General features: G+C 52.2%; 2 protein-coding genes across 5 annotated transcripts; one reads left to right on the top strand and one right to left on the bottom strand.

The window, feature by feature from the left end:
* Window positions 1–11061: 11061 nt before the first annotated feature.
* Window positions 11062–13535, top strand: SLC16A11 (solute carrier family 16 member 11). 2 transcript variants are annotated; one of them, XM_009431718.5, is made up of 5 exons: window positions 11062–11376; window positions 11632–11839; window positions 12078–12221; window positions 12388–13155; window positions 13243–13535. In XM_009431718.5, the coding sequence occupies exons 2-5, from the start codon at window positions 11638–11640 to the stop codon at window positions 13470–13472; spliced, it is 1344 nt and encodes a 447-aa protein (XP_009429993.4). In that variant the 5' UTR covers window positions 11062–11376; window positions 11632–11637; the 3' UTR covers window positions 13473–13535. The 2 variants fall into 2 exon arrangements, with proteins under 2 accessions (XP_009429993.4, XP_523835.3); XM_523835.8 differs by having other exon boundaries at window positions 11198–11839.
* Window positions 13536–14427: 892 nt separating this feature from the next.
* SLC16A13 (solute carrier family 16 member 13) lies at window positions 14428–19322 on the bottom strand. 3 transcript variants are annotated; one of them, XM_063799532.1, is made up of 4 exons: window positions 18544–19322; window positions 18284–18427; window positions 16258–17190; window positions 14428–15387 (listed from the first exon to the last, which is right to left on the bottom strand). In XM_063799532.1, exons 3-4 carry the CDS (start codon window positions 17135–17137, stop codon window positions 15188–15190), a joined length of 1080 nt encoding a protein of 359 aa, XP_063655602.1. In that variant the 5' UTR covers window positions 17138–17190; window positions 18284–18427; window positions 18544–19322; the 3' UTR covers window positions 14428–15187. The 3 variants fall into 3 exon arrangements, with proteins under 3 accessions (XP_063655602.1, XP_511981.3, XP_009429992.2); XM_511981.8 differs by having other exon boundaries at window positions 16258–16995; XM_009431717.5 differs by lacking the exon at window positions 18284–18427 and having other exon boundaries at window positions 16258–16995.
* Window positions 19323–22311: the final 2989 nt, after the last annotated feature.

Below are 22311 nucleotides of genomic sequence, written 5' to 3'. Positions count from 1 at the left end.
ATCCTGCTAAGTGAAAAAAAGCTTCAAATTGTTTTCCAATGTAATGAAAATTTAGGAACATGGAATTTAACAAAGAAATGGACTAATATTATGTTTTGTAGACATTTTTAAAAACGCTTTAATATTCATTACTTTAGATTTTTAAGTTTGCCTTTTGTATTGGGAAATCGGTACACTTTTTCATATCCCTAGCATTTCTGTAAGCACGGGGAATGCTTTTAGCCCTAAGCCCTGCATACTTAGGGAATAAATATACTCTCCTCAAGGACAACAGGGAAATAAACCCAGAAACCACATGCCATGCAAGAACAGCGGGGGCTTTATGAGTCCTGGAGCTCAGGTGTCAGCCCACTCTGCTGCTCACTGTGTTCAGCACTCACTGGCCACAGTCCTGAAACATCAGCTCTTGGGGCGGTGGCATCGACTTCCTATCTCCCAGATCCCTGGGCCCAGGGAAGGGGAAGCTGATTACCCATAAATCAGGGTGCTCGGCCGGGCATGGTGACTTAAGCCTGTAATCCCAGCACTTTGGGAGGCCGAGGCAGGTGGATTACCTGAGCTTGGGAGTTCACGACCAGCCTGGGCAACATGGTGAATCCCTGTCTCTACTAAAATACAAAAAATTAGCCGGGCATGGCGGCATGTGCCTGTAATCCCAGCTACTCGGGAGGCTGAGGCAGGAGAATTGCTTGAACCTGGGAGGCGGAGGTTGCAGTGAGCAGAGATTGCGCCACTGCACTCCAGCCTGGGTGACAGAAAGAGACTCCATCTAAAAAAAAAAAAAAATCAGAGTGCTCTTTCTACGCACCCAGTTGATGAGATGCCCGAGGCCCCGCCTCACCTCTCTGTAGGCCTGTGCAGGTGTGACTTCCCTCCAGGTGAGACCATGACACCCGTCCCTCACAAACGCATTTTAAACCAGAATCGGTCTCATTGCAAGGGACTCCTGATTGTGAACGGAGGAGAGAAAGATAGGATGAAAGCTTGAGATGGAGGTAGCTAAAGCTGGGTATGGCTCTTTGAATGGGATAGAGGGAAGGAACCCTAAAGAAGAGATGCTGCCCAGCATTTAAAATGTTTTGACAGTAGGGGAGAGGCAGGAGAAGGCTTGGCAGAGGAAATGGCATGGAGATGTGGGCAGGGGCAAAGGAGATTCATGGCCAACAAGAGGTACAGAAAGGAACGCACTGGGAGGGACAAGATCCACCTGCACAAGGACAGGAAGAGGCTTGTGTGGCATCCACTGCAGCCAGTTGCAGCCTCTTCAGCGTCTGGGCCCTTCTATGACTTTGGGACTTTCTCAGGGCTTAGCCCCCACGCGACTCCTCCCAGTGTTCACAAAGGCATTTCTGCCTTGGGGCAAGAAAACAGGCACCATTTGCTTACTGGGCCCCCAAAACTCTGCCTTGCATATGTTAGATCCTCCAAGATGTGTAATTTACATCCCTGCAGAAAACCTGTTATCTGACGTCCTGTCCCCTCCTGCCTTGGCTTCTGTTCCTGGTTGATATTCCTTGGGGAGGTAGAGACTCTGGCCAGGCAGGGCTGCTGCAGCCCTAAGGGCTGATGTGGGTGTTGTTACCATGTCCACTAAGAGCCTGCATCCTTCAAGTCAGATGGCCAGGTCTCAGGCTGGGGCTGGGAAGGCAGACAAAGGGGCCGAAAAAACTCAGGTAGCTGAGAGGTTGGTATAGCAGCAGGGAGATGACAAATATCACCTTCTGGCCCCTTCTGGTCTGACTGCCCCTCACAAATCCAGACAGGAGGGGCATAGTGACTTGGAGTAGAATTGGACTGGCGTAGAGATGAAAGGGTGGCTACCGGTGGCTAGAAAATGGGATGGAATGAAATGGATGGGAACCTACATTTGTAGGACGCCTGCCCTGTGCCTGGAGTTGTGCTGGGTCCTTCCCAAGCTTTACTTCACTGAAGTGTCACCAACAGTCCTTTGAAGCATTGCCCCCTTTTTATAGATGCCTGGAAATGGTGGGAGTCGGAACTCAGGGACTGTGCTTTTAATAACTCACCAGGTCTGGCAGGGCACAGTGGCTCATGCCTGTAATCCCAGCACTTTGGGAGGCCGAGGTGGGTGGATCATGAGGTCAGGAGTTCGAGACCAGCCTGGCCAATATGGTGAAACTCCGTCTCTACTAAAAATACAAAAATTAGCCGGGCGTGGTGGCGGGTGCCTGTAGTCGCAGCTACTCAGGAGGCTGAGGCAGGAGAATCGCTGGAACCCGGGAGGTGGAGGTTGTGGTAAGCCGAGATCGTGCCACTGCACTCCAGCCTGGGCAACAGAGGAGACTCCATCTCAAAAAAAAAAAAAAAAAAAAATCACCAGGTCCAATTGGAATCTCATTCCTACTCTAATAATCCATTTTAGTGGGGCTTACACAGTTTTAGGATATTTTTGGCCTTCTTGCATCTGAAGCCTTTAAGAAAATTTCCACCTTATTATTATTAGTTTTTTTTTTGAGATGGAGTCTCACCCCATCATCCAGGCTGGAATGCAGTGGCGCGATCTCAGCTCACTGCAACCTCTGCCTCCCTGGTTCAAGCGATTCTCCCACCTCAGCCTCCCAAGTAGCTGGGATTACAGATGCGTGCCACCACATTCGGATAATTTTTGTACTTTTAGTAGAGGTGGGGTTTTGCGATGTTGGCCAGGCTGGTCTCAAACTCCTGACCTCAGGTGATCCACCTGCCTCGGCCTCCCAAAGTGCTGGGATTACAGGCGTGAGCCACCGCGTGCCCAGGCCCACCTTATTATTTTTGAAGGGAGGCAGAACCCATCTGTCTATAGACACTGAAAGCACTAGGTTCTCACTCTTCCTGCCACCCCTTCCAGCTAGGATGAAAGCACGTGGCCTAGGTTCCGGTGGTCAGGATCACTGGACTTGGATTTGAGGGCCCAGAAGCAGAGAACACGTCTGAGGAGCAGCAGCTGTTTCCAGGCCCAGTGGTCACAGAGGGCTGCCAGCAGCGACATCTAGTGTCCTGTGGTGATAACAGCGGCTTTAGCAACCCATTATAGGCTTGTGGCCTCTGCTCCTGCCAATCTTGGCTCTGTAGGTTTCTTGGTGATTTTGTGAACTACGCAGTATCCTGTAATAAATCATTTCTTTCCTTAAATAAGTCAGAGTTAGTGCCCATGGCTTACGACTCACAACTTTGATATAGATGTTGGCCAAAGTCCCAGACTGTTAATAGAATATGCCAGGTAAGACACATTTAGGCTGGGCACGGTGGCTCACGCCTGTAATCCTAACACTTTGGGAGGCTGAGGTGGGCGGACCACCTGAGGTCAGGAGTTTGAGACCAGCCTGGCCAACATGGTGAAACCCCATCTCTACTAAAAATACAAAAATTAGCCAGGCATGGTGGCGGGCACCTGTAATCCCAGCTACTTGGGAGGCTGAGGAAGGAGAATCACTTGAACCCGGGAGGCAGAGGTTGCAGTGAGCCAAGATCACACCATTGCACTCCAGCCTGGGCAACAGAGCGAGACTCCGTCTCAAAAAAACAAAACAAAACAAAACACGTTTGGAGATTTAGACACAGACCAGGTGCAGAGCCTTTAGCTGGGCACTTTCCCCTACTGTGCCTGATCCCCTGTCCTGGATTCTGGGCTGTCCAGAGAGACCCAGGAATCAGGTCCTCCAGACCTCCAACATGTAATAGGGTGGGAAGGGGGTGGTGATGACAGAGGGAAGGGATGAGGCCTGGATTGGAAAAGGCACTGGAGACAGATTTGGTAGAGGGTATAAGAAAGGAGTAATGTAAACACAAAAATTAGCCGGACGTGGTGGTGAGCTCTTATAATCCCAGCTACTTGGGAGGCTGAGGCAGGAGAATTGCTTGAACCTGGGAGGTGGAGGTTGCAGTGAGCCGAGATCATGCCACTGCACTCCAACCTGGGTGACAGAGTGAGACTCTGTCTCAAAAAAAGAAAGAAAGAAAGAAAGAGAAAGGAAGAAGAGTAATGTGAGGTAGGATTCCCAGCCCATCCAAGGCCTTGGCTCCAATCCAGCTCCAGCCTTAGCTCTGTCTCATCTGTGCCCCCTCAACCCTATTACCAGCTTCCCCACGGCCTCAGACTCAGCAAAGTCCTACCGCAGTCTCAGTCCCCACACAAGGAAGGCTCAGGAGACTCGGCTCCATCTCCCTTCTTCCAGTTGATATGGTCGTCCAAGCAGACTTGTTCCCGATACACAAGGAGCCCCTGGCCTCCTGCTTCAATGACCCACTCCCCATTTCAGAGCATCTCAGCGACGTGCTACCTGGCCCTGAGCCACAAACCCTGACCTTTGTGTCCTTATCCCCTCTGCAGGTCGTGTGCTTCTCCCACTTTTCCAGGCCCTGGTGTGGGCTTTAGATCTACGCTGACTTTCTACGGCCTGGTCTCTGGGTGATCCAGGGAAGGGCATTCTGGGGGGTGAGGGGTGAGAGGCAGCTCTATTAGGTCTTAGAAACCCAGGCCAGGCGCAGTGGCTCATGCCTGTAATCCCAGCAATTTGGGAGGCTGAGGCAGGCGGATCACTGGAGGTTGGGAGTTCGAGACCAGCCTGACCAACATGGAGAAACCCCATCTCTACTAAAAATACAAAATTAGTCAGGCGTGGTGGCACATGCCTGTAATCCCAGCTACTTGGGAGGCTGAGGCAGGAGAATCGCTTGAACCCGGGAGGCTGAGATTGTGGTGAGCCGAGATCATGCCATTGCATTCCAGCCTGGGCAACAAGAGTGAAAATCCGTCTCAAAAAACAACCCAAGATCAGCTGAGCCAAGCAGTGTAGAGCCTCATATTTTTGAGCACCCCAAATAGAGGAATGTTTCCTGTGGGTAACGCCACTCACTCTTGCCTGCCCGCCTCCCTCCCAGTCCACCTTCTGCAGAGAAAGCCCCTTGGTGGGGGTGCTGGGAAATAGAGGGGCTTAGTTCAGGGCTTCCCTGAGGCTGCAGACTCCAGAGGCCCCAAGAACCTCTGGCAGGAGCTCCCATGAAAAAGCCCCAGAGCAGTTTTAGAGTTTGCAAACATGCACGCATTCCCAGATCCTGTGGTCCCCAAAGCAAATGATGTGCCATGCTTGACACTCTTTTACGACCTCCCTATAGACTTCATCTAGCTCAGCATCTGCTTTGAGGGCTGTCCCCACACGGGCAGGCCTTCGTGGTTTGGTCCATCTGCGACTCTTTCCTGTACCACTGCTGCATTCTGTGGAGCACCAGGCACCGAGTCCACTCATTCAATGACTCCTTTGTTCAATGTTTCTCTCATTCAGTGATTCATCACTCACCTTTGGCATCTTTGTGTGTGAGAATTCCAGAAATCGGGCTGGGCACAGTGGCTCACACCTGTAATCCCAGCACTTTGGGAGGCCGAGGCGGGCAGATCACGAGGTTAGGAGATCGAGACCATCCTGGCTAACACGGTGAAACCCCGTCTCTACTAAAAATACAAAAAATTAGCTGGGTGTGGTGGTGGGTGCCTGTAGTCCCAGCTACTCGGGAGGCTGAGGCAGGAGAATGGCCTGAACCCGGGAGGCAGAGCTTGCAGTGAGCCAAGATTGTGCCACTGCACTCCAGCCTGGGCAACAGAGAGAGACTCGGTCTCAAAAAAAAAGTAGAATGAAAAATTCTGCATGAATTTTTAACATAAAACAAGATATTTCAAAGAAATTTCCCACATGCAAAAGGCGAACTCTCCTTGCGCCTCTGATTGTGGCATGACTCGTCTCTCCTCTGTATTCAGCTTCCATTATTAGTGAGTATGAGTGAGTGCTACTTCATTGGACATTTTGGAGTAGTATCAGCCTCTGGAGGAATATCCTTAGCCTGGCCTTCAAGGCCTTTCAGACGGGACCCTCTGCCCAGCAGCTTAATCCTACATTATCTTCCTACACATGCTCGGTTCTCCACACAGCGGCTATTTATAGCGCCCCAAACAATAAACAATGTGCCAAGCTGGTTCATGCCTTTGTGATTTTCCACAAGCTGCTTCCTTTGCCTGGAACGCCCCTGCCCACAGATCCATCTGGCAAACTCCTACTCATCCTTCAAGACCCAGCCCAAGGGGCTCCTCTTCTGTGAAGCCTCCCAGCAGTCCTAAGAGGAATGAGTCAGTTCTTCCCATGCACCACTCTACGGTGTATGTGTCCCCGTCCTTGTGCTGAGAAATCTTTTCTTTATGTGATGATCCTCTGATTTGATTGTGGGGCTGGGAGGGGAGAGACTATATCTTATTCACGTTTGTATCCCGAACCCTAAGCATAGCACCTGGCACGCGGTAGCTGTCTATAAATATTTTGTATGAAGGACTGAATGAATAAAACTTATTTTGACTTTTTTCTTCTCTATTATTTTTTATTTATTTTTATTTTTTATTTTTGAGATGGAGTTTTGGTCTTGTTGCCCAGGCTGGAGTGCAATGGCGCTATCTCGGCTCACGGCAACCTCTGCCTCCCAGGTTCAAGCAATTCTCCTGCCTCAGCCTCCCGAGTAGCTGGGATTACAGGTGCCTGCCACTACGCCTGGCTAATTTTGGATTTTTAGTAGAGACCGGGTTTCTTCATGTTGGTCAGGCTGGTCTTGAACTCCCAACCTCAGGTAATCCACCTGCCTTGGCCTCCCAAAGTGTTGGGATTACAGGTGTGAGCCACTGCACGCGGCCTTCTCTTTTGTTTTTAGAGTTAGGGCAGGGAGAGCAGCATTTTCACACAAACTTTGGAAAATGCTAAGGGAAAAGAAAGAAGAAAAGCAGAAATTTCCATTGAATCTCTTTATAGCCATTCACATTTTCTAACCCATGTGGCTCTACTGAGAACTTACCAGGGCAATGTGGTGCCTTGACCTTGAGGCACTGGCAGAGGTAGCCAGGTGGGAAAGGGCTGCCGTGCTGTTGGGTCCAGCCAGGTTCCTCAACTCACAGCAATAGCGGCAATAGAGGCTGAGCGCGGTGGCTCACACCTGTAATCCCAGCACTAAGGGAGGCTGAGGTGGGTGGATTACTTAAGGTCAGGAGATCAAAACCAGCCTGGCAAATATGGTGAAACCCCGTCTCTACTAAAAATACAAAAAAATTAGCTGAGTGTGGTGGCGGGCACCTGTAATCTCAGCTACCTGGGAGGCTGAGGCTGGAGAATCACTTGAACCTGGGAGGCAGAGGTTGTGGTGAACCTAGATTGTACCACTGCACTCCAGCCTGGGCAATAGAGCAAGACTCTGTCTCAAAAAAAAAAAAAAAAAAAAGAAAGAAAGAAAATAGCGGCAATGAGCTCTAACGTATACTTTGGCACTGTTCTAAGCTCCTTACTTATATGTGTATTCACAGTGACTCATTTAATTCTTATAACAACCCATCAGGTAGCTGCTGTTATTACCCCCATTGTAGAGATGAGGAAACCAAGGCACAGAGAGGTTGAGTCACACTTGCTCATAATCATATAGTTACTAAGTGGTAGAGTGTGGGCGAAAGATTACGTAGATGCCGAGGCAAGAGACTGAAGGCACAAACTGTTTCAGTGTAATAAAGAAAATAGAATAAAAATAGTCATAATACAAATTAGATATAGAGATGATCATGGACAATTATCAATCATTATTATAGACATTATTAATCATTAGCTTTTAATATTACTGCTTGTTGCATTACTAATATAACCTAGGAATAACCGGCAGGTATAGGGTCAGGTGCTGAAGGGACATTGTGAGAAGTGACCTAGAAGGCAAGAGGTGAACCTTCTGTCACGCTCGCATAAGGGCCGCTTGAGGGCTCCTTGGTCAAGCGGTAACGCTAGTGCCTGGGAAGACACCCGTTACTTAGCAGATCGCGAAAAGGAGTCTCCTTTCCTTGGAGGAGTCAGGGAATACTCTGCTCCAGCAGCTTCTTGTGGAAGGCTGGATATTATCCAGGCCTCCCCGCAGTCATCCGGAGGCCTAAACCCCTCCCTGTGGTGCTGTGCTTCAATGCTCACGCTCCTTGTCCACTTTCATGTTCCTCCCGTACTCCTGGTTCCTCTTTGAAGTTCGTAGTACAGAGCGGTAGATGAAATAGTGAAAGTCTTAAAGTCTTTGATCTTTCTTATCAGTGCATAGAAGAAAACGCTGACGTATGCTGCCTTCTCTCTCTACTTCGGTTACCTAAAAGGGAAGGGCCCTCCCGTCCTGTGATCACGTGACTTGCTGCACCTTGTCAATCACTTAGAAGATTTCACCCTCCTTACCCTGCCCCCTTGTCTTGTATGCAGTAAATATCAGCGCAACCAGTGGTTCGGGGCCACTACCGGTCTCCGCGTCTTGATGGTAGTGGTTCCCAGGGCCCAGCGTCTTTTCTTCTATCTCTTTGTCTTGTGTCTTTATTTGTTACAATCTCTCATCTCCGCACACGGGGAAAACACCCGCTAAGCCCCGTAGGGATAGACCCTACAGTAGAGCTGGAATTCAACCTCAAGAAATCTAGCTTGGGAGTCCATTCTCCTAATCTCTGTGCTATTTTACCTCCGTGAGCAAAAGATGACAAGTTTTGCTAAGAATATAGGGAGGCTGAGGTAGAAGAGGAATGTGCTCTTTCACAGCCCTAGTCCCAGGCTCTGGGATGCCCTTCTGGCTTCGTAAGCATCCTGCGAAGGTGCGCAGCATCACTTAGCACAACTCCCAGACGCGGAGGGCCCGGTCTTCGCTCTGACTGCCCTGCATTTCTGCGTCACCATGGGGAGACAGTGATTCGTTTAGCTTGGAGCAGAGTCTTCAGCAGCCTTCTCAGGAAGCGGGATCCCTGCCCTCCCCGGTGGCTGAGGACCTGCTGGCTCCGCCTCCCTGGTGGCTTTCATAACAGCACTCCAGGCTGGGGAAACCGGTGGGGCCACTTTCCTAAGGTGTGTCTGTCAGAACCTTCATGAACAACAGGACGTTTCAAGCAGAGAGCATGACATATGCAAAAATTAAGGAGTGAGAAAAAGCTAGGCATGTCCACAGAGCAGAGAAGACAGTGGCTGATGGGAGGCTGGCAAAAGGGAGAGAGGGGAGATGGTTTGGAACGGTAACCTAGGTCTACCTTTGATTATTGTAAAAGGCCTGTACAAATAGAGAAATGTAATTTTTCCCGTCTATAGGCAATGGAGAGCCATTGCCTATAGTCATGCTGTGTCTTTTATGTTTACAGTTTTGCTCCTTAAGAAGCTGTTTTTCTTGTCTTTACGTGCAGATTCTTTCCCAATAATTAGGAAACACTGCCATCATGTGGCTCAATGGATGCATGCTCCAAACTTAAGTTGCTGAATGTTCTATCATATTGTTTAATAATTAAACCAAAGAACACATCTCTGAATTCAAACAGCTGAGGTAAAGAATGTCAACCTGTCAAAAAAGGACATTTTCTATAAAGTTTTTCAAAAAATCAATACCTGGGTTCAATGACCTGATTTTTTACTTTGCTTTTAAAATTGTAACCTGGCCAGGCATGGTAGACTGTAATCCCAGCACTTTGGGAGTCCGAGGTGGAAGGATTGCTTAAGTCCAGGAGCTTGAGACCAGCCTGTGCAACATGCTGTGACCCCCTCTCTGCAAAAAAAAATGAACAAATTTAGCCAGGCATGGTGGTGTGGAGCCTGTAGTCCTAGCTACTCGGGAGGCTGAGGTGGAGTATTGCTTGAGCCTGGGAGGTGGAGGCTGCAGTGAGCCATAATGGCAGTACTACACTTCAGCCTGGACAAGACCCTGTCTCTATAAATAAATACACACATACATACATACATACATACATAAAAAATAAAAAATAAAATTCTAACCTAAGTGTTTAGAGATTCTGATCTCAAGAACCCTTTCTATTCCCAGTGACCCCTTATTTAAGACTCATAAGTTTTCTGTCCCTGCAATGGTTCCACCCTTTCCAGGGCAGTTTGCATCAAGCTGTATCCAGGATCTTTCCCTTAACTGTGCCAGATTTTGTTTCAGTCCTGGGATTGTTCTCCTTGTAGGTCCACAGTTGGACAGACCTAAATTCAAATATTCATACTATTTTTTCCCTGTGAGCTTCAGTTACTGCATCTATAAAAGAGGCACGACATCGGCTGGGCGCGGTGGCTCACTCCTGTAATCCCAGCACTTTGGGAGGCCGAGGTGGGCGGATCATCTGAGGTCAGGAGTTCCAGACCAGCCTGGCCAACATGGCGAAACCCCATCTCTACTAAAAAATACAAAAATTAGCTGGGAGTGGTGGCAGGTGCCCGTAATCCCAGCTACTCAGGAGGCTGAGGCAGGAGAATGGCTTGAACTTAGGAGGCAGAGGTTGCAGTGAGCCGAGATATCGCCACTGTACTCCAGCCTGGGCTACAGAGTGAAACTCCATCTAAAAAAAAAAAAAGCGACACCTTCTTCATAGGGTTATCATAAGATGAAGTGATAGCATGTGTAAACAGTGCCTGGTACACTGCAGGTCTTCACATTGAAGGAGTCCTGTTTCATCCCTCTGTCCTTGAGGACCTGTTATTTTATTTTATTTATTTTATTTTTGTTTATTTATTTATTTTTGAGACAGAGTCTCTGTCACCCAGGCTGGAGTGCAGTGGCATGATCTTGGCTCACTGCAACTTCTGCCTCCCGGGTTCAAGCGATTCCCCTGCCTCAGCCTCCCAAGTAGCTGGGACTACAGGCGCCCGCCACCATGCCCGGCTAATTTTTTTTGTATTTTTAGTAGATATGGTGTTTCGCCATGTTGGTCAGGCTGGCCTCGAACTCCTGACCTCAGGTGATTCACCCACATCGGCCTCCCAAAGTGCTGGGATTACAGGCTTGCACCGCGCCCGGCCTGGGGGTCTGTTATTCTAAGCACAGAGCTGGCACTTGGTGGAGGTCTGTGATCTGATTGATATCCGAGATTTACCTGGTCCTCGGCAACGTTCCTGAGAACAAAACTACTCATCCCCTCAGGTTTTGGGGACCATCCCTATTTCCATGCGTTGGCGGTGGACCCTGGGCTCGCTGGGGTTTGCAATCCACGTGTCTCCCCTGCGCGCAGCAGGCGGCAGGTGCATGGGCGTGAGTAGGGCAGGGCCCCTCCGCATTCATTTCTCGCCGCTCCCCCCGCCGGGCCTGGGGGTTGTGTGTGTACATAATTCAATCCCCGTGGGACTGGCGTCTGGCCTCACGCGCGGCTTGGCGGATTGGCTGTTTCAGCTCGCCCCCGCCCTCCGTACACCCCGCGTCCCAGGTGGCTCGGGCCCCTGTGGTGATCTCTGTTTACCGAGAGAGCCCGTCCAAGTTGGGCTCCATCGCTGCCCTCGCTCCCCTTCGGGGCCCCCGCCCGCCTGGGAGGCAGAGAGAAAGCCGGGCCCAGCCCTTCCTCGCCCTTCCCCTCCCCGCACCGCCCGGAGAGGTCGGGTAAGGGGGAAGGAGTGTGCGTGGGACGGGGAACCTCGGGCCTGGGGATCTGGCTGTCCCCGTCCCCGTATCTCGCGCGGACCCGGGAGTTCCAGCCCTAGGCCAGGCTCCGGCTCCCTCCGCCCCGCGCCATCGCGCTCGGAGTGACGGGCCCACCCCGGGCGAGCAGCCAGAGGCTGGATCTCAGGGATGCCGGCTCCCCAGCGGAAGCACAGGCGTGGAGGCTTCTCTCATAGATGTTTCCCCACCCCGCAGACGGCGATGACCCCCCAGCCCGCCGGACCCCCGGATGGGGGCTGGGGCTGGGTGGTGGCGGCCGCAGCCTTCGCGATAAACGGGCTGTCCTACGGGCTGCTGCGCTCGCTGGGCCTTGCCTTCCCTGACCTTGCCGAGCACTTTGACCGAAGCGCCCAGGACACTGCGTGGATCAGCGCCCTGGCCCTGGCCGTGCAGCAGGCAGCCAGTGAGGGGGGCCCTGAGGCGGGAGACAGGAACGGGGAGGAGGAGCCGTGAGTGGAGGGATGGGAGACCCACCTGATTACCCGACAACCTGAGAAAGGGCAACCGGCTCTAGAAAAGAGTGCATCTTGAGGTCAAGGAGAAGAACCATTAGTTCGAGGGAGGCAAACAGCCAATGAGAAGTGTTGGAGAGAGTTTGGGGGCCCGGGGGCGTGTCTTCCGTTGACTCCGCCCCCTTTCAGGCCCCGTGGGCAGCGCCCTGAGCACGCGCTGGGGGGCCCGCCCCGTGGTGATGGTTGGGGGCGTCCTCGCCTCGCTGGGCTTCGTCTTCTCGGCTTTCGCCCGCGGTCTGCTGCATCTCTACCTCGGCCTGGGCCTCCTCGCTGGTGAGGGAAGTGGGATGCCCCGGTCATTCAGGGTGAAGGAGGTGACAGGAGCTTGTTGGGATCTGGGGTAGCGAAGGAGGCGGGGGCCTGGTGCGGAGAGCCGGGCTGGGAATGCTGGGGCGGGCGTCCCCAGTGCCGGCCCCCATCCCCTCCTATTCATTCGCAGGCTTTGGTTGGGCCCTGGTGTTCGCCCCCGCCCTAGGCACCCTCTCGCGTTACTTCTCCCGCCGTCGAGTCTTGGCGGTGGGGCTGGCGCTCACCGGCAACGGGGCCTCCTCGCTGCTCCTGGCGCCCGCCTTGCAGCTTCTCCTCGATACTTTCGGCTGGCGGGGCGCTCTGCTCCTCCTCGGCGCGATCACCCTCCACCTCACCCCCTGTGGCGCCCTGCTGCTACCCCTGGTCCTTCCTGGCGAACCCCCAGCCCCACCGCGTAGTCCCCTAGCTGCCCTCGGCCTCGGTCTCTTCACACGCCGGGCCTTCTCAATCTTTGCTCTAGGCACAGCCCTGGTTGGGGGCGGGTACTTCGTTCCTTACGTGCACTTGGCTCCCCACGCTTTAGACCGGGGCCTGGGGGGATACGGAGCAGCGCTGGTGGTGGCCGTGGCTGCGATGGGGGATGCGGGCGCCCGGCTGGTCTGCGGGTGGCTGGCAGACCAAGGCTGGGTGCCCCTCCCGCGGCTGCTGGCCGTATTCGGGGCTCTGACTGGGCTGGGGCTGTGGGTGGTGGGGCTGGTGCCCGTGGTGGGCGGCGAAGAGAGCTGGGGGGGTCCACTGCTGGCCGCGGCTGTGGCCTATGGGCTGAGCGCGGGGAGTTACGCCCCGCTGGTTTTCGGTGTACTCCCCGGGCTGGTGGGCGTCGGAGGTGTGGTGCAGGCCACAGGGCTGGTGATGATGCTGATGAGCCTCGGGGGGCTCCTGGGCCCTCCCCTGTCAGGTAAGGACCTGAGCTCGCAGATCTGCCTACAACTATCCTCTGCCCCTGGGGTTCGAGGCTTCTAAATGCCCTTACCCATCTCCTCAGGCTTCCTAAGGGATGAGACAGGAGACTTCACCGCCTCTTTCCTCCTGTCTGGTTCTTTGATCCTCTCCGGCAGCTTCATCTACATAGGGTTGCCCAGGGCGCTGCCCTCCTGTGGTCCAGCCTCCCCTCCAGCCACGCCTCCCCCAGAGAGGGGGGAGCTGCTTCCCGCTCCCCAGGCAGTCTTGCTGTCCCCAGGAGGCCCTGGCTCTACTCTGGACACCACTTGTTGATTATTTTCTTGTTTGAGCCCCTCCCCCAATAAAGAATTTTTATCGGGTTTTCCTGAAACCTCCAACTGTTCACCAATCTAGGACCCTGAAAATATTCTACTTAAGACAGCCAGAAAGGCTGGTTCAAAGGAATAGAATCCCAGAAGGCCCTGGGTATGAAGAAGGGTGACTGTCCAGCCAACCCATTTCTCTTTGCCCAAGTCCTGGCCGTGACAGGGAATCTTTGCGAAGTTGTCTGGCAGCCAGTTTCAGTGTGTTGCTGGGGTTGGGGCGGGTTGCTAGTGGGTGCTATCTGCCGCATCTTCATGTCCCTTACCCTAGTTCCCAGACCTCCCAGACTTAACTCTTCCCTGCATTTCAATCTCCTTCTATGGGCCTGAGGGAAATACAAGAATCCTAGGCCCAGACTTCAACTCTATCAAAGCTATTCACACATCTATACCCTGTGTCCTCAGCATTCTCTCAATTTCTTTTCTTTCCTTCTTTTTTTTATTTTTATTTATTTGAGATGGAGTCTCGCTCTGTCGCCCAGGCTGGAGTGCAGTGGCGCGATCTTGGCTCACAGCAACCTCCGCCTCCTGGGTTCAAGCAATTCTCCTGCCTCAGCCTTCCCAGTAGCTGCAACTACAGGCACACGCCAACACACCCGGCTAATTTTTGTATTTTTAGGAGAGACGGGTTTCACCATCTTGGCCAGGCTGGTCTCAAACTCCCGACCTCGTGATCCACCCGCCTCGGCCTCCCAAAGTGTTGGGATTACAGACGTGAGCCACCATGCCCAGCCCTCAATTTCTTTTCTAAGCCACAGGGATAATGGGGAAGAGGGAGGTATGTGGTGGTAGCCTGGAGAGCAGATTCCAGGGTTAAAATGCCTTGGGTCATCAGAGCTCCTGGACACTCTCCTCCACTTCCAGGCATGACTCCATTCGGCCAACCCAAGCATATGGGCCCCAGCTCATTTTGAGGTTGTGATTATTATCCAATTTTCTTATTTGATTTTATCTCAAAGGGACAGTTTCGTTTCCCAAACATGTGTCTTCAGAGAAGAAACTCAGGAGGCAACACTAGAGATGTTATATAAAGCATGATAAGTCTCTTGGCCTTTGATTTTCACAGTTGATTCACAGCTCAGTAAAGCAGGAACTCCCGGATCCTTCAAAACTCCTGGGTCCTTTAGAAAAGGTTAGGGGAGGCTGGGTGTGGTGGCTCACGCCTGTAATCCCAGCACTTTGGAAGGCCGAGGGGCGGGGGGGGGGTGGATCACAAGGTCAGGAGTTCGAGACCATCCTGGCCAACATGGTGAAACCCTGTCTCTACCAAAAATACAAAAAAAAAAAAAAAAAAAAAGCCGGGCGTGGTGGCTCCCGCCTGTAATCCCAGCTACTTGGGAGGCTGAGGCAGGAGAATCGCTTGAACCCGGGAAGCGGAGGTTGCAGTGAGCCGAGATCACATCACTGTACTCCAGCCTGGGCAACAGAGCAAGACTCCGTCTCGGGAAAAAGAAAAAAGAAGAAAAGGTTAGGAGAGTAACGGAGAAATAAGAGTCCTCAACAAAATACAAAGGGTTGGCACACACATTGCAGGAGCCCCAGGCCTGCTCTAGGGGGAGGCAGATCAAGAATCTTAAGGCACTGTGGTTCTGTGGAGACCAAGATGTGGCAAGAGAAGACCCGGAGCTGTCAAGCTTTGGCTTTCTGGGCCTGACGCTGTGGAGTTCAGTCCTCTTCCAGCCCCTCCTTGGGTAGGGGAACTTTAGTATCTAGTGCTTCTGTTACAAGGTCCTGGGGCCTGGAGGTAGTAGTTGAGAAGCAGAAGAAGTGGGGCAGGGTGAGGAGAATTCCACTCCCTGAAAGAAGGAAGGCCCCAGCCACCACAAAAGAAGCCGTGTAGTTGCCTGTCACATCCCGGAGGTAGCCTAGGTCCAAGAGAGAAAAAGAATACACATGAGTGATCTATTTGCTGGGGCTGAGGGCTCAGATACATTTTTGGGTGGAGGGAAGACTTATCATCTCAGAGGAGTTGGAACTCCCATGGAATAGTTGGATAAACTTAAGAACTCTGGTTTCCCAAAAGGGCCTCAAAAGTTAATTTCAACCACCTCCCCGCCTTCAGAAAGGACCTCCGAACCAGCCTGCAGGGATTTGGAGATCCAGATTGAGTCAGGCATACTTGTGCCTTTCTTTCTGGCAACTGTGGCCTTTCTTTTTTTTTTTTTGAGACGGAGTCTCGCTCTGTCGCCCAGGCTGAAGTGCAGTGGCGCGATCTCAGCTCACTGCAAGCTCCGCCTCCCGGGTTCATGCCATTCTCCTGCCTCAGCCTCCTGAGTAGCTGGGACTACAGGCACCCGCCAACTGTGGCCTTTCTAAAGCTTCAGTTAATGGGTAAGAGGAGATAAAGGTCTGAAAGTTCTGGCACCCTGAGCCAGCAGAACTTTGACCAGGTGCCTCAGATACCTGGTTTGGGGCCCAGTAGGCCAAAGGAAAGGGTGCACACTGGAATGCTACGTCTGTGTCTGGCCAGGTTCTGCCAGGTCGTCTGAAAACCCAAGCCGTAGGCACCCTGCCAAGGGTTCCACTTAGCTTCTCTTTGTCTTTCCACTCAGACTTTCCCAGCCCCAAGTTCTTTGCCCCATGGATCCATTTCAGGGATGCTATGGTTGGCCACGCAGGCTGTGTACTGTACTACACCAGAGGGCAATATTCACATACACTGTAATGAGAATAGTACCCTCCCCTAGTTGTGCAACATGGCAGCCCTCACCCCCTGGGAACCCCATTCCACTTACCTGAGAGAGGAGGCCCCAGCAGCCCCCCGATGCTCTCTATCATCTGCAACAGTCCCAGGCCACAGTAGATCCTTCTAGTCCCTATTAGTTCAGGCAGCACGGAGAAGGCCAGTGGGGCCAGAGCCCCTGATGTGAAGCCGTAGGCCACAGCCAGAGCCACCAGGGCTGTGGGAGCCTGAGCTACAGGGAACAGGGCTAGTGACACCCCGGTCAAGGTGGTCCAGAGCATCAGGAGTCGTGTCACAGGCCCTGGGACTGCATCTCCCAGCCATCCGGAGACCACACGCCCCACGAGGTCAGAAATAGCAGCAACTGAGAGTAGGAAGGCAGCAGGTAGTGGGTCCCAATCCAGGTCCTGGAGATGGGACACCAGGTGGAGGTAGGGAATGAAGTAGCCAGTGTTGATCAGGGTGAGGGCAACAGTGTAACGGAGGAAGGGGCCATGATGGAGGAGAGAGGTGAGTTGGGCCCTGGGACCACCCACAGCAGGGTCCTCAGCCAGGGAGGGTGGGCGGAGGAGAGCACCACAGGCCACCAGGTGGAGGGAGAGGGCAGACACCAGCAGCAGGGACCCCCTCCAGGCGTAGTGGCTGAGCAGCCACTGGAAAAAGGGGGCAAATGTGAAGGAGGAGAGGCCCACGCCTGTCAGTGCCAGCCCGGTGGCCAGGGATCGTCGGCGAGAGAAATAACAGGACAGGCAGGCCAGGGTCGGAGCGAAGGTCAAAGCCCAGCCAGAGCCTGTCAAAAAGGAAGAAGTGGTGTTGAGAACTCTTAGGGAGCTCAAGGCACACAGTAATCCCCGCATTGCCCAGCAGCAGAATGTAGCACTTGCTTTGGAGTCCCACAGACCTGGGATACAATCTTGGCTTGGATACTTCATAGCTGTGTAACCTTGTGTGTTTTACTTAACACTCCCAGCCTCAACCTTCTCAACTGCAAAAGGTAATAATACACTTTTTGGGATTGTGGAAGATTAGAGACAAAGTTTGTAAGGTAACTAGCACAGAACTTTGGAGTTAGACCTGGGCTCTACCATTTCTAGCTGTGTGACCTTCATTTGCCAAGTTGTATAAGCTTTAAAGCTTTTCCTCAGCTGTAAATCCAATAATGATATCGATTTCACAGTCACAGTACCTAGCACCTTTTTTTTTCTTTTTTTTTTTTTTGAGACGGAGTCTCGCTCTGTCGCCCAGGCTGGAGTGCAGTGGTGCAATCTTGGCTCACTGCAAGCTCTGCTTCCCGGGTTCACACCATTCTCCTGCCTCAGCCTCCCGAGTAGCTGGGACTACAGTCACCTGCCACCACGCCCAGCTAATTTTTTGTGTTTTTAGTAGAGACGTGATTTCACCGTGTTAGCCAGGATGGTCTTGATCTCCTGACCTCGTGATCCGCCCGCCTCGGCCTCCCAAAGTGCTGGGATTACAGGCGTGAGCCACCGTGCCTGGCCCCTAGCACCATTTTATAGTAATTCTTCCTTTTACACTCCAGTCCCATTAGCCCTGGGCTTCTGGGCTTGTATACTTGGTTTCATCTTTTTTTTTTTTTTTTTTTTTTTGAGACAGAATCTTGCTCTGTCGCCCAGGCTGGAGTGCAGTGGTGCGATCTTGGCTCACTGCAACCTCCGCCTCCCGGGTTCGAGCGATTCTCCTGCCTCAGCCTCCCGAGTAACTGGCATTAGCGCCACCAGGCCCGGCTAATTTTTGTATTTTTGTAGAGACGGGGTTTCACCATGTTGGCCAGGCTGGTCTCAAACTCCTGACCTCGTGATCCACCCGCCTCGGCTTCCCAAAGTGCTGGGATTACAGGCGTGAGCCACCGCGCCCGGCCAGGTTTCATCATCCTTGAATTTCCTAATTCCTCACCATGTTTGTCGCTTTAGTCATTCCTATTAAGAATTCCCTTCTGGGTACAGGTGCTAGCTAAACTTTCCCTCAGCTTCTCCCCGAACCCTTTGGAAGGAGCAGGAAGGAGGTGAACATCCAACGATCTAAGCATTTGACTCTCCTGCCCTTGTGCAGGCTCTCACCTGACAGCAACCCAATACTCAGGTATAGGTGGGTCAAGGAAGTAGCAAAAGAGGCGAGCAGCATCCCCAGCGCAGCCAAGATGCCTCCAGTCATCACCACGGGCCTGGGCCCGAACTTCGTGCTCAGGGCACTGCCTACCGGGCCTGAGGAAGTGGAAGGGGCGCTGCGAGAAGATCTCAGGGGTCTCCCCCCCAGCATCTCCCGCCCCTCGCCCTTCCACTTCCCAGTCGCCGCCGCAAGATCCAGGCGCCGCACTCACTCCCAAACTGCTGCACCGCGATTCCTATGGAGGCGATCCAGGAGACGCGCGCTGCCTGCTCCTCAAACGCCGCCACAAACTCCACGAAGAAGACCCCAAAGGAGCGGAGCACCCCAAACACAAGCGCCGACTGGAAGAACGCTGAGAGCACCACCACCCATCCCCAGCCCCCGTCGGGGGGCTCTGTCCTGCGCGCCATCTAAGCCGTAACAGGGCTGCTGCCACCCAGAGCCTCTGCAGGAACCGGGTTCTGGACGCCGCACCTCTGCACACCCACCCCCGCTGCCGGGTGGCTCGGGGCCGAGAGGGGTTGGAGAGGCAGGTAGAGAGGAAGGTCCCGACGAGGCGGCGAGAGGCCCCTGCACCTTTTCCCAAGGCGGGGCGATGTAGGACTGAAGACCTGGCCCGCGCTGGCCGGGCCAGAGTCTCCCGGGGGCGTGGTTCCGCGAGCTCGGAGCTGAGCTAGTTCAAGCCGGGGCCGGATCGGTCCCGGTTCGGTGTTCGGCTGGGAGCCAGAGGGTGGAACTGCGTTTGGGCCCCACCCCTGGAGCGCGCTAGTTTCCGTGTAGATGATCTATTTTATCACTGGGGTGTCCGGGCCGGGCCACCCTGGAGCTCGCCAATGAGGACGCGGGGCTCCCGGGCAGGGGCGGAACGAGAAGGGCAGGGCGGGATTTAGGCATTGTTGGGGACCAGCAGTGAATGGGCGCATGCGTAAGGAGGGGCGTTAGGAGGCTGACTAGGTAGGGCCCCACGTGACGCGGGGACTGCCAGGAAGCTTCCGTCTCCTCTTCACCTAGCGGGCCAAGTCATCCCCATTTCAGCACCCAGAGCCACACGGAAGGGTTAGTGATGGGTAAACTGGGTCTGGAGAGGAGAGGACTCTCTTGCTTTAATGAGGGGTCCAGGAATTGCAAGGCCCTATTGGGGGTAGGGGAGGGGTTAGGAGATGAGACTCAAACGAAGTGTTTGGCGCAGCGCCTGAAGCCACTAACACGCAGCCCTAGGCACGCAGACCTAGAAGCCTGGATCCCTGAGAAGTTCAACGGCTAAGGGAAGAGAGAAGGGGAATGAGTTGGACTCCTGGCGTTCATTTCTGTAGTGGGAACTCGTTCCTGTCACTTCTGTTCCCACTAACAGGAAACCTACAGGTCACAGAGACCAAAAATAACTGAGGAGAGGAAGGGCGGCTGTAAGCTCACACAGGGCCCCACCAACACCACCTACCTCTTCCTCACTGGGGCTGGAACCTTTTCCTCTGCCCTCTAGTAACAACCACTTCCTAACCACCTTTTTTGATCTGATGGTGGGGTAGACTAAAGAGACAAACTATGACCCTGGCCACTGGAGCAGTCAGCCCCCTCTTCCCCAAGTAGTCCTCAGGCCCCTAGCAAACACTCCCCAGTCCTTCCCAGTCTCCATAACACCAATGGCTTGGATTTCCTGTTCCTTCATTATAAGCCATACTTCCCAGGACCCTGACCTTGAAACCAGGTACTCAATGTTCACTCCCAGATTACTGGGGAAAGCAGCAAACAAGAAGTGGAGGCAGGGAGGGAGGTGTGTAGTCTTAAAAGACATATTGAGCCTTAAATAATTTTATATGTGGGAAATAAAAGTAATCATCAATAATACACATATATACTTTCTAAGAGTCAAAATGTCGGCTGGTGGGGAATATGCCAAAGATACAGAAATTGCTGTGGCTGTATTACATAGTGATTAAGAACTCGGGTCTTTAGAATCAGATCACAGTTCCAGTCTTTTATTTATTTATTTATTTATTTATTTTGAGACGGAGTCTTGCTCTGTGGCCCAGGCTGGAGTGCAGTGGCATGATCTTGGCTCACTGCAACCTCCGCCTCCTGGGTTCAAGTGATTCTCTTGCCTCAGCCTCCTGAGTTTCTGGGATTACAGGCTCCCACCACAACGCCCAGTTAATTTTGGTATTTTTAGTAGAGACGAGGTCTCACCATGTTGGCCACGCTGGTCTCGAACTCCTGACCTCAAGTGATCCACCAGCCTTGGCCTCCCAAAGTGCTGGGATTACAGGCGTGAGCCACCGTGACTAGCCCAGTTCCAATCTTGACTTTATTACTTAACTCGATCAAGATGCTGAATCTCTCAGTTGGTTTCCCCATCTGTAAACTGGGGATAATAGTACCTACTATTAAGCGTTGCCCAAGGGGTTCAGTTAGAAAATCCATGCGCTAAAAATGCTTAGTTTATGTGCTGACATGCAGCAGGAGCCAAGTAATATTAGCTTAGCTGGTCTTATTGGTGTTATTTTCAACAGGGGATAAGCTGCTGTAGTGGGAAGTGAAGGAAGGTTTTAGTTTAGTGTTTTTTTTTTTTTTTTTTTTGAGATGGAGTTTTGCTCTTGTCTCCCAGGCTGGAGTGCAATGGCATGATCTCGGCTCACTGCGACCTCCACCTCCTGGGTTCAAGCGATTCTCCTGCCTCAGTCTCCCGAATAGGTGGGACTACAGGTGTTTGCCACTATGCCCGGCTAAATTTTTTGTATTTTTAGTAGAGACAGGGTTTCACCATTTTGGTCAGGCTGGTCTCGAACTCCTGACCTCAGGTGATCTGCCTGCCTGGGCCTCCCAAAGTGCTGGGATTATAGGCGTGAGCCACCATGCCCTGCCTAGTTTTTGTTTTTTGATTAAAAAAAAAAATCTAATCCAGGTCTTGGGTTTAAAAAGATTGAGAAACGACCACTGCGATGGTTTGAATGTTACCTCCAAAAACTCATATTGAAACTTAATCCCCAACTTGGCGGTACTGAGAGGTGGAAACTTTAAAAGGTGATTGGATGGGATTAATGGATTAATTAATCCCCATGAATTAGCCCACCATAATGGATTAATAGGTTAACAGATTAACCCCATCATAAAGGACTAAAAGGTTAATAGATTAATGGGTTATCATGGGAGGGGAATTGTCGGCTTTTTCAGAGAGATCCAAGCTAGAACATTAGCATGCTTAGCCCCCTTTGCCATGTGACACCCTGTGCCACAGAGAGTCCATATCAGCAAGAAAACCCTCACTAGAGGGTGAGGCCCCTGGACCTTGGATTTCTCAGCCTCCATACTATAAGAAATAAATTCATTTTCTTTATAAATTACCCAGTTTCAGATAATCTGTTGTAAGCAACAGAAAAGGAACTGAATGAGACAGAAAATTGGTACCAAGAAGTGGGGTGTTGCTGATAATGAATAACAGAAAATGATGAAGTGGCTTTGGAAGTGGGTGATGGGCAGAGGCTGGAAGCATTTGGAGGAGTAGGCTAGAAAAAGCCTAGATTCTGGAGAGGCCTTAGAAGACAAGAAGACTATGAAAAGTTTGGAATTCTTTAGAGATTGGTTAAGTGTTTATGACTAGAATGTTGATAGAAATATGGAAGCAGCTGGGCGGGGTGGCTCACACCTGTAATCCCAGCACTTTGGAAAGCTGAGGTGGGTGGATCATGAGGTCAGGAGATTGAGACCATCCTGGCCAACATGGTGAAACCTGTCTCTACTAAAAATACAAAAATTAGCTGGGCATGGTAGCACTCACCTGTAATCCCAGCTACTCGGGAGGGTGAGGCAGGAGAATCGCTTGAACCAGGGAGTCGGAGGTTGCAGTGAGCCGAGATCGTGCCACTGCACTCCAGCCTGGGCAAAAGAGCGAGACTCCATCTCAAAAAAAAAAAAAAAAAAAAAAAAAAGAAAGAAATATGGAAGCAAAAGCCATTCTGATGAGCTTTCAGATGGAACTGAGGAG

The sequence above is a fragment of the Pan troglodytes genome, chromosome 19 (assembly GCF_028858775.2).
Source record: "Pan troglodytes isolate AG18354 chromosome 19, NHGRI_mPanTro3-v2.0_pri, whole genome shotgun sequence".
Lineage (NCBI taxonomy): Eukaryota > Metazoa > Chordata > Mammalia > Primates > Hominidae > Pan > Pan troglodytes.
This window is presented reverse-complemented; position numbering and strand designations above follow the sequence as displayed.

What these genes read in the sequence shown, in the direction of transcription:
- SLC16A11 (XM_523835.8), top strand. Translation starts at nt 11,566, where the DNA reads ATGCCGGCTCCCCAGCGGAAGCACAGGCGTGGAGGCTTCTCTCATAGA. An exon ending in GGCCGTGCAGCAGGCAGCCA is followed by an intron (nt 11,840 to 12,077) that starts GTGAGGGGGGCC and finishes GCCCCCTTTCAG; the next exon opens with GCCCCGTGGGCAGCGCCCTG. An exon ending in CGGCCTGGGCCTCCTCGCTG is followed by an intron (nt 12,222 to 12,387) that starts GTGAGGGAAGTG and finishes ATTCATTCGCAG; the next exon opens with GCTTTGGTTGGGCCCTGGTG.
- SLC16A13 (XM_511981.8), bottom strand. Translation starts at nt 18,742, where the DNA reads ATGGCGCGCAGGACAGAGCCCCCCGACGGGGGCTGGGGATGGGTGGTG. An exon ending in CGCGGTGCAGCAGTTTGGGA is followed by an intron (nt 18,428 to 18,543) that starts GTGAGTGCGGCG and finishes CCACTTCCTCAG; the next exon opens with GCCCGGTAGGCAGTGCCCTG. An exon ending in GAGTATTGGGTTGCTGTCAG is followed by an intron (nt 16,996 to 18,283) that starts GTGAGAGCCTGC and finishes CCTTTTTGACAG; the next exon opens with GCTCTGGCTGGGCTTTGACC.